Genomic DNA, 14,272 nt, shown 5'->3' on the forward strand with positions numbered 1-14,272 from the left:
ATGTACACAATACCAAAAATATGCAGTATAGTCTTAGAAAACAGTGCAAACAATGTATAGTTACAATAGGATGCAATGGAGACACATAGGGATAGGGGCAACACAAACCATATACTCCAAAAGTGGAATGCGAACCACGAATGGACCCCAAACCTATGTGACCTTGTAGAGGGTCACTGGGACTATTAGAAAATAGTAAGGGTTAGAAAAATAGCCCACCCCAAGACCCTGAAAAGTGAGTGCAAAGTGCACTAAAGTTCCCCAAAGGACATAGAAGTCGTGATAGGGGAATTCGGCAGGAAAGACACAAACCAGCAATGCAACAACGATGGATTTCCAGTCGAGGGTACCTGTGGAACAAGGGGACCAAGTCCGAAAGTCACAAGCAAGTCGGAGATGGGCAGATGCCCAGGAAATGCCAGCTGTGGGTGCAAAGAAGCTGCTACTGGACAGAAGAAGCTTAGGTTTCTGCAGGAACGACAAGAGCTAGAGACTTCCCCTTTAGAGGACGGATCCCTCACGCTGTGGAGAGTCGTGCAGAAGTGTTTTTCAGCCGAAAGGCCGCCAACAAGCCTTGCTAGCTGCAAATCGTGCGGTTAGTGTTTTTGGATGCTGCTGTTGCCCAGGAGGGACCAGGATGTCGTCACTTGCGTCAAGGGACAGAGGGGGCGTCGAGCAAGCAAAGGAGCCCTCTCAGCAGCAGGCAGCATCCGGAGAAGGGCCAGAAACAGGCACTACGAGGATGCATGAAATGGTGCTCACCCAAAGTTGCACAAAGGAGTCCCACGTCGCCGGAGACCAACTTAGAAAGTTGTGCAATGCAGGTTAGAGTGCAGTGGACCCAGGCTTGGCTGTGCACAAAGGATTTCCGCCGGAAGTGCACAGAGGCCGGAGTAGCTGCAAAAGTCGCGGTTCCCAGCAATGCAGTCTGGCGTGGGGAGGCAAGGACTTACCTCCACCAAACTTGGACTGAAGAGTCACTGGACTATCAGAGTCACTTGGACAGAGTTGCTGGATTCAAGGGACCTCGCTCGTCGTGCTGAGAGGAGACCCAAGGGACCGGTGATGCAGTTCTTTGGTGCCTGCGGTTGCAGGGGGACGATTCCGTCGACCCACGGGAGATTTCTTCAGAGCTTCTAGTGCAGAGAGGAGGCAGACTACCCCCACATCATGCATCACCAGGAAAACAGTCGAGAAGGCGGCAGGATCAGCGTTACAGAGTTGCAGTAGTCGTCTTAGCTACTTTGTTGCAGTTTTGCAGGCTTCCAGCGCGGTCAGCAGTCGATTCCTTGGCAGAAGGTGAAGAGAGAGATGCAGAGGAACTCGGATGAGCTCTTGCATTCGTTATCTAAAGAATCCCCAGAGACAGAGACCCTAAATAGCCAGAAAAGAGGGTTTGGCTACCTAGGAGAGAGGATAGGCTACTAACACCTGAAGGAGCCTATCAGCAGGAGTCTCTGACGTCACCTGGTGGCACTGGCCACTCAGTGCAGTCCAGTGTGCCAGCAGCACCTCTGTTTCCAAGATGGCAGAGGTCTGGAGCACACTGGAGGAGCTCTGGACACCTCCCAGGGGAGGTGCAGGTCAGGGGAGTGGTCACTCCCCTTTCCTTTGTCCAGTTTCGCGCCAGAGCAGGGCTAAGGGGTCCCTGAACCGGTGTAGACTGGCTTATGCAGAAATGGGCACCAAATGTGCCCATGAAAGCATTTCCAGAGGCTGGGGGAGGCTACTCCTCCCCTGCCTTCACACCATTTTCCAAAGGGAGAGGGTGTAACACCCTCTCTCAGAGGAAGTCCTTTGTTCTGCCATCCTGGGACAAGCCTGGCTGGACCCCAGGAGGGCAGAAACCTGTCTGATGGGTTGGCAGCAGTAGCAGCTGCAGTGAAACCCCTGAAAGGGCAGTTTGGCAGTACCAGGGTCTGTGCTACAGACCACTGGGATCATGGGATTGTGCCAACTATGCCAGGATGGCATAGAGGGGGCAATTCCATGATCATAGACATGTTACATGGCCATATTTGGAGTTACCATTGTGAAGCTACATAGAGGTAGTGACCTATATGTAGTGCACGCATGTAATGGTGTCCCCGCACTCACAAAGTCTGGGGAATTGGCCCTGAACAATGTGGGGGCACCTTGGCTAGTGCCAGGGTGCCCTCACACTAAGTAACTTTGCACCTAACCTTTACCAGGTAAAGGTTAGACATATAGGTGACTTATAAGTTACTTAAGTGCATTGTAAAATGGCTGTGAAATAACGTGGACGTTATTTCACTCAGGCTGCAGTGGCAGGCCTGTGTAAGAATTGTCAGAGCTCCCTATGGGTGGCAAAAGAAATGCTGCAGCCCATAGGGATCTCCTGGAACCCCAATACCCTGGGTTCCTCAGTACCATATACAAATGAATTATATGGGTGTACCACTGTGCCAATGAGAATTGATAGATTTTGTCACTAGCCTGCAGTGACAAATTTAGAAAGCAGAGAGAGCATAAACACTGAAGTTCTGGTTAGAAGAGCCTCAGTGATACAGTTAGGCACCACACAGGGAACACATACAGAGAACATACTATGAGCACTGGGGTCCTGCCTAGCAGGATCCCAGTGACACAAGGGCTAAAACAACATACACACAGTGAAAAATGGGGGTAACATGCCAGGCAAGATGGTACTTGTAGGAGGCTGGCCTGGCTTGTAGTGGGTACCAGAGGTACTTACACCTTCTGCCAGGTGCAGTTATCCCTTAATAGTGTAGAAGAGGTGTTTCTAGCATCTTAGGCTGATAGAAGGTAGCTATGGCAAAGCAGCTTAGGCTGAACTAGGAGACGTGTAAAGCTCCTACTATACCACTGGTGTCATATGCACAATATCATAAGAAAACACAATACACAGAAGTACTAAAAATAAAGGTACTTTATGTTTATGACAATATGTCAAAAGTATCTCAGCGAGTACCCTCAGTATGAGGATAAGTTACATACACAAGATATATGTACACAAACCAAAATTAGGTAAGTAATAGCAAAAAAAAGTAATGCAAGCAGTGTAAAATTACAGTAGATTACAATAGGAGCACATAGGTGTAGGGGCAACACAAACCATATACTCCAAAAGTGGAATGCGAACCACAAGTGGACCCCAAACCTATGTGAGCTTGTAGAGGGTCGCTGGGACTGTAAGGAAACAGTGAGGGTTAGAAAAATAGCCCACCCCAAGACCCTGAAAGGTAGGTGTAAAGTGCACCTACTACCCCCAGAGAGCACAGAAGTCGTGATAGGGGGATTCTGCAGGAAGAACAAACACCAGCAATGCAACAACAGAGGATTTCCGGACCTGAGTACCTGTAAGACAAGGAGACAAAGTCCAATAGTTGCGACAGTGTCGAGAGTGGGCAGGAGCCCAGGAAATGCCAGCTGAGGGTGCAAGGAAGCTGCCACCGGTTGGAAGAAGCTTGGAGTTCTGCATGAAAGATGAGAACTAGGAACTTCTCCTTTGAAGGATGGATGTCTGACGTCGCGATGAAGCTTGCAGAGGTGTTCCCACGCAGAAAGACCGCAAACATTATTTCACAGCCTTTTACACTGCACATAAGTAACTTATAAGTCACCTATATGTCTAACCTTCACCTGGTGAAGGTTGGGTGCAAAGTTACTTAGTGTGTGGGCACCCTGGCACTAGCCAAGGTGCCCCCACATCGGTCAGGGCAAATTCCCTGGACTTTGTGAGTGCGGGGACACCATTACACGCGTGCACTATACATAGCTCACTACCTCTGTATAGCATCACAATGGTAACTCCAAACATGGCCATGTAACATGTCTAAGATCATGGAATTGTCACCCCAATACCATTCTAGTATTGGGAGGACAATTCCATGATCCCCCGGGTCTCTAGCACAGAACCCGGGTACTGCCAAACTGCCTTTCCGGGGTTTCCACTGAAGCTGCTGCTGCCAACCCCTCAGACAGGATTCTGCCCTCCTGGGGTCTGGACAGCCCCGGCCCAGGAAGGCAGAACAAAGAATTTCCTCTGAGAGAGGGAGTTACACCCTCTCCCTTTGGAAATAGGTGTGAATGGCTGGGGAGGAGTAGCCTCCCCCAGCCTCTGGAAATGCTTTGATGGGCACAGATGGTGGCCATCTCTGCATAAGCCAGTCTACACCGGTTCAGGGATCCCCCAGCCCTGCTCTGGCGCAAAACTGGACAAAGGAAAGGGGAGTGACCATTCCCCTGACCAGTAACTCCCAGGGGAGGTGCCCAGAGCTCCTCCAGTGTGTCCCAGACCTCTGCCATCTTTGATTCAGAGGTGTTGGGGGCACACTGGACTGCACTGAGTGGCCAGTGCAAGCAGGTAACGTCAGAGACCCCCTCTGATAGGCTCTTACCTCTCTTGGAAGCCAATCCTACTTTCTTGGTAGCCAAACCTCCTTTTCTGGCTATTTAGGGTCTCTCCTCTGGGGTATTCTTCAGATAACGAATGCAAGAGCTCACCAGAGTTCCTCGGTACTTCCCTGTTCGACTTTTTCCAAGGATTGACCGCTGTCTGCTCCAGGTCGCCCGCAAGACCGCAACAAAGTAGCAAGATGACTACCAGCAACATTATAGCGCCTCATCCTGACAGCTTTCTCGACTGTTTCCTGATGGTGCATGCTCTGGGGGCTGTCTGCCTTCACCCTGCACTGGACGCCAAGAAGAAATCTCCAGGGGGCGACCGAATCTTCCCCCTGCTAATGCAGGCACCAAAAGACTGCATCACCGGTCCTCTGGGTCCCCTCTCATCCTGATGAGCATGGTCCGTGGAACCCAGGAGCTAGATCCAAGTGACCCCCACAGTCCAGTGATCCTTCAGTCCAAGTTTGGTGGAGGTAAGTCCTTGCCTCCCCACGCTAGACTGCAAACCGGTGTGCCACATCCAGGAATCAGTCTTCAGTGTTTTGCTGGTGCTTGTGGTTCTTGCAGAATCCCCCTATCACAACTATTGTGTCTTCCTGGGGTTGTAGGGTAACTTTTCTCCTACTTTTCAGGGTCTTAGACACCCTGACTGTTTTCTTACAGTCCTAGCAACCCTCTACAAGCTCCGAAAGGTCTGGGGTCCAATCGTGATTTGCATTCCACTTTTGGAGTATATGGTTTGTGTTGCCCCTAGACCTATGTTCACCTATTGCATCCTATTGGGAATCTAAATTGTTTGCACTACTTTTCTAACTGTTACTTACCTGAGTTTGGTTTGTGTGCATATAATTTGTGTATATTACTTACCTCCTAAGGGAGTGTATCCTCTGAGATACTTTTGGCATACTGTCACAAAAAAAAAGTACCTAAGCTCCTCTGCCATAGCTACCTTCTATCAGCCTAAGCTGCTAGAAACACCTCTTCTACACTAATAAGGGATAACTGGACCTGGCACAGGGTGTAAGTACCTCTGGTACCCACTACAAGCCAGGCCAGCCTCCTACAGTAAATGTAGTCACTAGCCTATAGTGACAAATTTAAAGGCAGACAGAGCAAGAGCACTGAAGTTCTGATTAGCAGAGCCTCAGTGACACAGTTAGGCACTACACAGGCATACACATTTAGGCCACAAACTATGAGCACTGGGGTCCTGGCTAGCAGGATCCCAGTGAGACAGGCAAAAACATACTGACATACATGTAAAATTGGGGGTAACATGCCAAGAAAGATGGTACTTCCTACAGCTATTGGTAGATTAAGTTGTCAGAAGAGACTAAACCAAAGACAGCATTTTCAACCATTGGAGGGCACTACCAATTTACAGTAATGCCCTTTGGTCTGAAGAATGTGTCACGTAGGTTCTCATTATCCTAATGATTGGACTCAGGCGGCAAAATCACTTGTACTGCGGGGGACTGAGTCTGAACCCATGCCAGGTGACACCTGTCAGCCTAATCCGGGTTTTCATCCGGCTAACTAGCAGTGCCTCATCTCTACCCAATAGCAGGGATGATTGGGCAACCTAGTACATGACACAAATTACTCCTCAAGGAAAACATGGTCAGTCAGATCTCATCCGTTTCTCTCTGTTCCATTAGTCTCACATATGCAGGGACAATCAGAGGCAGAGTATAGTTCAATAATGTTTTATTGAAGTAACTGCATCTTAGATAATAAAGCGTGTATTCCAATAACTAGGACGATGAAGCATGACAGGATTCAAATTGTAACAAGAAGAGTAAAACAAAAATAACACTACCATGGTGTCACTACGGTTTTTAAGAATAGTACCTACCTAGACTATGTTAGAGCACAACATGTTAAACTCTAATTCTGCCCTTCAGGTTCCTCTGGGAAGACATCATCCCTCGTACCTGAGCAAGAGGCCTGTAGTCTACATAAGCAGCTGCAGCAAAGCACTCAGCAATCAGCATACACTCATGATCATCTGGCTGGAATCTCCCTCTAACATACATGGTTCAACGTAGTGTTTTTACAATGAAACAACTGATGTTTTAGAAAAGATCCCCACGTAAGAGTGTGTCTGTTTCTATGAACATTGGAGACAAAGCGTGCCACTTTTGCTGGCAAACTATCTTACTGCAGCCTTGAGAAAAGCACAGAGTGAAAGAAATGTCTTGTTTAAGAACGTAGTGCTGACCTGGGCAAAGAACAGATAGATAGAGAAAATAAAACAAGACCGCAAATGTGACTATTGCTAAAATAATATAACAAAGCTAGAATAAAAGCTTTTTTAGGTTAAATTGCATAGCAGCAGGCCTAGTTTGCTACAATAAGATGTCTAAAACTATAGCTAAAATGGCTACACAACACACTCCCCTTGCCCGTTCAAAGAATGTTCAAAGAATAATTATGTATAAAAGCTACTAAAATTCAACCTAAGGCATAGATATATCTATATATATATATATATATATTTATATATATATATATATATATATATATATATATATGGGAATGTCAATAATGACAAGTTAAAGACACTTGAGCATGTATTAAAAGGATAATTTAAAATGTTAATTGTGGGGTCAAGAAAAAGACAAATTTCAAAAGTCAGAATCATTTTGGAAGTTGCCAATTAAAGCCAGGATAATTGAAGACAGGAAATCTTCCACTTCGGCAGATGGTAAATTAGGATATTTATCACCAAGGAAAAGCAAGGAGCATTTGTGTTCCAAAGCCTGAGCTCCAGCCAAGGCAGCAGCATCCCATGGCATGCCCAACAGTGAGTGTAGACCTGCTTGATCCACAAAGGGCAACTCATAAACGGCTTCCGGTAGCAAACGTACCCTCAACGCGCATGTCTGGTAATAAGCCCTCAGCGAGAACATCAACAGATCAGCGTCCAATGAAGGCAAGCACTGTGTAGAAAGACAAACTTTCAGTGCATATTCTACGAGCACCAGAGGCACCGAAACAAGGGCCGCACACAATGCAAAAACGGTCTAAATGACAAAGACCAGTCACACTCCAATTGCTCCAGGAGTGATGCTCCAAAGTACTGCAACATGCGTTCACGACACAGCTGCTCTGGCGGAAGCGCTTTCAATCCTTCTTGTTGCAACGGGACAGCCATTGCGCAGAAAAATAGCACTAGCAAAATGCCTCCTATTATAGCCAAAGTTATCGAAAATCCCCAGAAAATACTGGCAAATATTGAGTTGGTGGCTGAAGGTATTAAGCCAAATATAGAGGAGAAGGTGTGAACGAAACCAAACCAACAGCCTTAAAGAAATGTGCAATTCCAGTAGTACTGGACGCAGTAAATATTTGTTCCATGAGCTCACCAGAGTGTCTCGGAAAGTTATTACTTAAAAGGGAATGTATCTCATCTGATGACCTCGCAACCTGAAGAGCATACCTCTTGCATGCAGTTGTGGGCGCCACATGTTTTTGAAACAATAAAGCCTTGAGTCTGCTCAACTTGTCAAAATTCACATTCGAAGTAGCGCTATGGGGCCAAATCTCCGCTACTTCCCTCTGTTGTGTAGAAGGAAAAAGTATGTTCCCCCAGCATGTAACAATTTTGGAGACCGAGACGACACTATTTCGGATCTCATTCCACAACAGCTCTCACTACTGAGGAGAACATAGCTGCCATTTGAAAGCACCCGGAACACAGGTCTAATCAATGGAACTGGGACTCCCTTCAGATAACAAGCCAAGTTCTCTGTCAAAGTGTTACACGCCCCGTGCAAGGACAGCTGTTTACAAAGCATCAAATGGCTGACAGAAGTCTCGCACTCGCTACCGCTAAGAAAGACCTCTTTCATGCCACTGAGACATTTGTTTGAGAAGGGTAGCTCCCACACCTCATGGATGTAACTATCCCCTAGCCTTTCATATCCGCCCACTGGAACATGCTTTAAACAGGACATGAATTGAAGTGTTGAAATAGGCAGATTAAAGTTGCTTCTTTCTTAGCCATTAGTTGTTCTTGTTGCGTTATATTAAATGTAGAAAATATGTCCTTTGGGCTAACGTGTTGCCAGGGAACGCGACCTGCCTTCAGTGTTTGTAGTGTCCAACCGAACTGCATAATGGACCACAGCTGATTCTGTCCATGGTGTGAAAAATGCATGTTGCTCTGTACTATGTCTACTGCAGAGGAAACAATGTTGTTTAAGGTGTATATTTTGGTCAGACAGTGTATTAATCCCATTATCTACAATAGCAAATGCCTTCTGTAAATTTTCCTGATCTACTTGCCTTAACCGGGCAGCAGCTTCTTGTTGAGAAAGCTTCCAAATTTCATTATAGACTGAATATAAGAAGCACTTTCTGCGTTGTTTTCTGGGTCCTAACAGGAAATCCTATAAGTCAGTATTATTAGACAGGAGACTGAGGTGTTCTCTAACAGCATCTAGTTAGGAACTCTTCAGCCATTGCTGGCATAGCTTCCCTACACTGTATGTTGTTACCATACCCGCATGTTCAGATGACACATAGCGAGGGTCAGGCCTACTTGTTTTAAAAACCCCCATGAAGTTTTACAAAATGTTTATGACACCCATTGATATCTATTGGCCACAATAATCACCCACAAGGACGTGGAAGTGAAGCATTAAATGTGCCATTTTGGACCCATTCATCAAGTTGATCTTCAGTTGCATTTATATAATTTTGCCATTTGTACAGTTTTGCAGGGGCAGGAATACAGGGCTCATTCAAATCCTTCATATTTGCTCAGCTTAAACTACATATCTGTTGTACAGTTTCATTTAAAAGTATCATTTGAACAGGTATCAGGCATGCTCTAAATAAAGCTTGCTTCCCCCTTATTTGCCAATTTCGTGTTCCCCACATACTTTTTAAGTCAATCGACTTCAACCAATATTCATAGCCTTCTATGGCCAACTGGGAAACAAGGGAATCCAAATAAATGAATTTTGTATCCGTCAATAATATATGTATACTTTCCATAAATGGAAATTTGAAATAATATAAGATTGTGCCCAAAAATAAATGTAATTTTTTCAGAATATGTTTTCGAATTACCTTGTGGTGGAGTCGGACAATGTTCCCATTGTGTGTAATTAAAGATAGTCTTTGGGGTACTTGCTCTGTGAATGGAATAGTGTCCATAATAATTATAGCAAAACATGTCACCATAATTCTCTTTGGACTGATAAACATCCTCACTTTCAAATACAGTAAAATACTGCAACTCAGTCATAATAGAATCAACTGTTTTCACATCCCAGTCATCAGAAACAACTCCGGGCATTATTACATCATCCATAGAAAGTTTAAACATGTGTGGTATTTGGATGACCTCCATCGGGCCGTACATATCAAATGTGACTTTATCCCAAACAATCCCATCAGGAATTAGTATAGCGGAAATGTTCATAAAATACAAGTCTCTGCGGACCTTGTGAGAATTAAAAAGGGGTTTTAGGACCTCATCCACCAGTTCAACTGTTGATCTTTCAGGAAGGTAATGACCTTGTATCGGTAGAAAGAAAGTAATAACAAAGCCAATCCAAAGAAGGAAAGCTAGTACAATCAAGTAAAGCCATAGCTAGTTCCATGAGAAAATAAAGTAATTTGTTTTAAGCAAATTTATAATCTTACGTGTTTTTGGCAGTTCAGGTGTAGAAGAGGCAAATGAGTCTAAAAATGTGTGATTGATGTCGGCAAAGTATCCAGAAGCAGTTTGTGCAAAAACTGGAGCCGTATTTGATGGAGGAGAACTGGTAGTAGTCTCCCACGGTGGCTCTCTGTAAATCATGCCATCTGTTTGTGTAGAAGTCGAGACACATCGATCAGCAATTTCTGTGTTGCTTGTTGTAATAGATGTTAGTGGAACTAATGCAAGATCATTTTCCACCCTTCCCAAGATCGTGTCAGAATTGCTGCTCAAAACTTGTAGAGGGATGTCTTGACCAGTAGTGACAGGGATTCGGGTACTACTGGTTGTTCCTCTTGGTTTGCTGTGCAGGATCGGCCACATGGTATAACTTGACATTGATGATGGAGACAAAGCATTTTTGTTTGAAACCAGGCAGCGGTGGTAGTATGACAGTTCTGGTACCGTGTATTCCCAGGACTGGGACCAGTGCACGATAGGAAGGACTGAACTCATTTTTCACAGTAACTTTTTCACATACTAGATCTCCAACCTTTAGAATCCAGCCGGTAGATGTTATTGGTACATCCTTAATTCCTACGGAGGCAGCACTAACAGAAGCGTTATTGTCACAGAACTGTTGTCATTCCTGCAAGACAGTGACACATTCATTTATGTCAAAAGGTGTTTCTGCCACCTCCACGCCAGGACCATCAAGATATGGAACATACATTTGAGTTCCAAACAGGCACTAGTACGACCCCCCCCCCCCAGGGACCTTCCAGGCAGATTATTAAGTGCTCTCCAGACTTCATACAGGTGATTAAGCAAACTACGACACGTACTTAATACTCTGGCTGTTAAGGATTGCTTTAAATCTCGGTTTCGTCGCTCCACAACACTATTTCCCTCGGGATGAAATGGAGACGAGTACTGGAGTTGGACCCCTAACTAACCCATGGCGTCCCTGAATGCCCTGGTGGCGAAAGCAGGGCCAGGGTCCGAGTGGAAAGCCGCAACTGCAGATGTACCGATAAAGACTCACAAATCTTTAATAACAGTCCGAGCGTCATCCGAGCGTTGTGGCCACACCCATAGAAATCTGGAGCAGGAGTAATGGAGTTGGATCCCTAACAAAGCCATGGCACCCCGAATGCCCTGGAGGCGAAAGCAGGGCCCTGGTCCAATTGGACAGCCGCAACTACATATGTGCCGATAAAGACTTGCAAATCTTTAATAACAGTCCGAGCGTCAGCCCAGCATTGTGGCCACACCCATAGAAATCTGAAGCAGGAGTCAACAGCGACTAAGATGTATTTGTATGCACTGTCAGGAGTCAGGGGACCACAATGGTCCAAGTACACTCATTGTAGTGGTTTGTTAGAATTTAAGAGGTGTGTCTGCGGTGGGCATTTGACGGTGGACCCCTTAATTTGTTGGCAAATATAACAACAAAGGACATACTGCTTGGTCTGTTCGTAAAGACCTGGCCACCAATAACGTGCTTGCAATAATGATATTGTAGCCGCCACACCAGCATGAGCAGAGGCAACCCCCTCATGCGCTGCTTTGATTAACTCTGGTCTTTATTGGGAATTACTCGAACTCCCACGCCTAGAATTTTCACTTCTGCGTCTAAGAAGCCTCCTACTCAGTAGGAATATTTAACAGGAAATGCTTTTAGTAAGGGCATGCCTTCAGCCGTGGCTTTCACGGCAGCCCATATGTCATCGTCCGGTTTTGTGCTAGAATGAGTTACAGCAACAACAGAAGCCGTAGCTATTGATGATTTGGCTGCTTGATCAACCAGTGTATTCCCAGCAACGTGTATTCCAATGCGCTGGTGTCCAAGTGTATGTACAGCATGGACATTTGGTAGTGTTTCCTTCAGATCCGCTACTTTCCCCCACAGAAGTCCATGTTTGATGGTGTTACCTTTAAAATCTCTGAACCCATTCTAGCACCATGTAATGCAGATATTCATTGAAGGACTGGACACAATAGTAAGAATCACAGACAAACAGTTTTGGCTGTGAAGGATCCATATGTTCCAGTGCCGTCACCATAGCCTTTAACTCTGCCAGTTGTGCAGTGCAAACCCCTAGGGTTTGCGTGAAAGTATGTTGTGAATAGAACTTATTACCCTCCACATAGCCTCTTACGATTGTGCAACCAGCGGAGTATTGATGCTTTGTGCCTATTGCAGGTTGTGCTGAGCCATCTGTGTCCATGACTCTTTGATATTGATCATTAAGCAATGTGTTTGCCGGAACTGGGTATTCTAGTTCATATTGCAAAAATTCCTGAGTTTATAACTTTGGGTCAAAAATATAGGGGGTCATTTTAACATTGGCGGAATATTCCGCCTACCGCCATGGCAACGGCCTCCAAAAGACCATCGCCGTGGCTACCTACCATCCACCATAATATGACCGTTTTGGTTACGGTCATGGCGGCGACCGGCGGTAGGGTGGCGCTGCTGCCAGCAGCAGCGCCACGCCAGCAAAACACCGCCTACGTATCATGTTCCATGATACAGCCTGGTGGTGTTTTGCTGGCAGACACTGCTGCTGGCAGCAGCGCCCCATCCCGTCTCCTTCCAGAGGACCCCCTGCAAGCAGCACAGTCGGGTTCTCCGACAGGAGAGAGGGGTGGGGGTGTTGTGTGCGTGTGTGGGGGTGTGTGTGATTGTGTTTAAATGTGTGTATGCCTTTGTAATACGTGTGTGCAGGAGTGGGTGTGTGTGTACATGTATGTTTTGTCATGTGATTGCGTGTGTGCATGGATGTATGTTCATGAGTGTTGCTGAGAGTATGTATGAATGTATGCATGCGTGGGTGAATGTGTGTATGAGTGTGTGTATGGGTGTGTATGTATGTGCGTCTTTGTGTGTATATGTGGGGGGTTGGGAGGGTGCGGGTGAGGGAGGACTCTGGGGAGGTGGAGGGGGCGGGGGAGACCCCTATCAGTGCCAGGGAAGGAATTCCCTGGGACTGATGGTGCCTACCACCATGGTTTCTGTGGCGGCCATGGCGGTGGGTGGGGTCAAAATGCCATGGGCGGCCTATTGACTAGTCTCCAGGCGGCGGTCGTTACCGCCGTGGTGGTCAGTGTGTTGACTTAACCAAACCGCCAATGTCATAATAGTGGCTGTATGTACCGCCAGCCTGTTGGGGGTCATTACGACCCTGGCGGTCAGTGAAATAGTAGTGGGAGTACTGCCACCCTGTTGGCGGTACTACCACCACTATTTCACCGACCGCCGGGGTCGTAATGACCCCCATAGTGTACATCGGTGGCTACCAGAGATGTTGCTCATTGGATCCAACGTGGATGTAATGCTTTAGCGCTTACAACACTGGCTTTGGTAACAACCTCAAGGGCTGGGATTGGAGATACGACAATAATGTGTTTCCCCTGGGCCAGTGGTCTTTCTTTAATGATAGCCATCTGAACAGCAGTGAGAATTATCTCAGTGGGAGCAAAGCGTTGTTCTGCTGCTGAATACAAATGTGATTTGTATGCAATCAGGACTGTCTCACCCTCATTGAATGTTACATAGGTGAAGCCCATGGCATCAGCAATTACTCTGATGACCACATGTTTTTTATTGTCCCTTGTGTGTAAGTGTTCTGCTGCAAGCATGTCTGTCTGTTTCTGAGAATGCGTGTGTTCGACTGTCCAGAATTTACTGGAAAAGTCAAGACGTATTAAGTCATATATGGGTTTTATGCATGATGCGTAATATGCAATGTATGTTCTGCCAAAATTTAGAAAACCCTATAGGTATTGGAGTTTTTTAATGCTGTTTGGAGGTTGTAACTGCTCACATTTATCGAAGATTTGTGGCGCCAGGCTCATTCCTTCACCTGATAATTCGTATCCCAGAAACAGGACGCTCATTAAGGCTATTTTTTTTTTTTTTTAGTTGAATTTATAGCTAAATTTGACAAATCACACAACAATGCGGGCTAGCCGTCTTAGATGTTGCAGTAGTTCATCGTCCATGAGGTAGATATCATCTACATAGGACAATGCCTTAGGGTCTATGTTGTGCAATACTGAAGATACACGAGCCTCTCTTGTACCCCTGAGGTAAACAACAGAATTTTCTCTGGGAGCCTAGTGCGCTGAAACTTGTTACGTCTCTACTTGCAGGTGCTATATTTTGGCAGAAGAAACCGTTGGAAATATTCAGTGTTGTTTTGTATTTTTTGCGCACTATGTTGT

The 14,272-nt window shown here is 46.0% G+C and overlaps 1 protein-coding gene across 1 annotated transcript in view; it reads left to right on the top strand.

Annotated features, from left to right (window-relative positions):
• Positions 1–4,786: 4,786 nt before the first annotated feature.
• Positions 4,787–14,272, top strand: part of LOC138279426 (vomeronasal type-2 receptor 26-like) — a 230,173-nt gene continuing 220,687 nt past the window's right edge. Inside the window, exon 1 of the mRNA XM_069219403.1 lies at positions 4,787–4,862. Coding sequence (XP_069075504.1) covers positions 4,787–4,862 — 76 coding nt within the window. The remainder of the gene's footprint in view (positions 4,863–14,272) is intronic.

The sequence above is a fragment of the Pleurodeles waltl genome, chromosome 2_2 (genome assembly GCF_031143425.1).
Source record: "Pleurodeles waltl isolate 20211129_DDA chromosome 2_2, aPleWal1.hap1.20221129, whole genome shotgun sequence".
NCBI lineage: Eukaryota > Metazoa > Chordata > Amphibia > Caudata > Salamandridae > Pleurodeles > Pleurodeles waltl.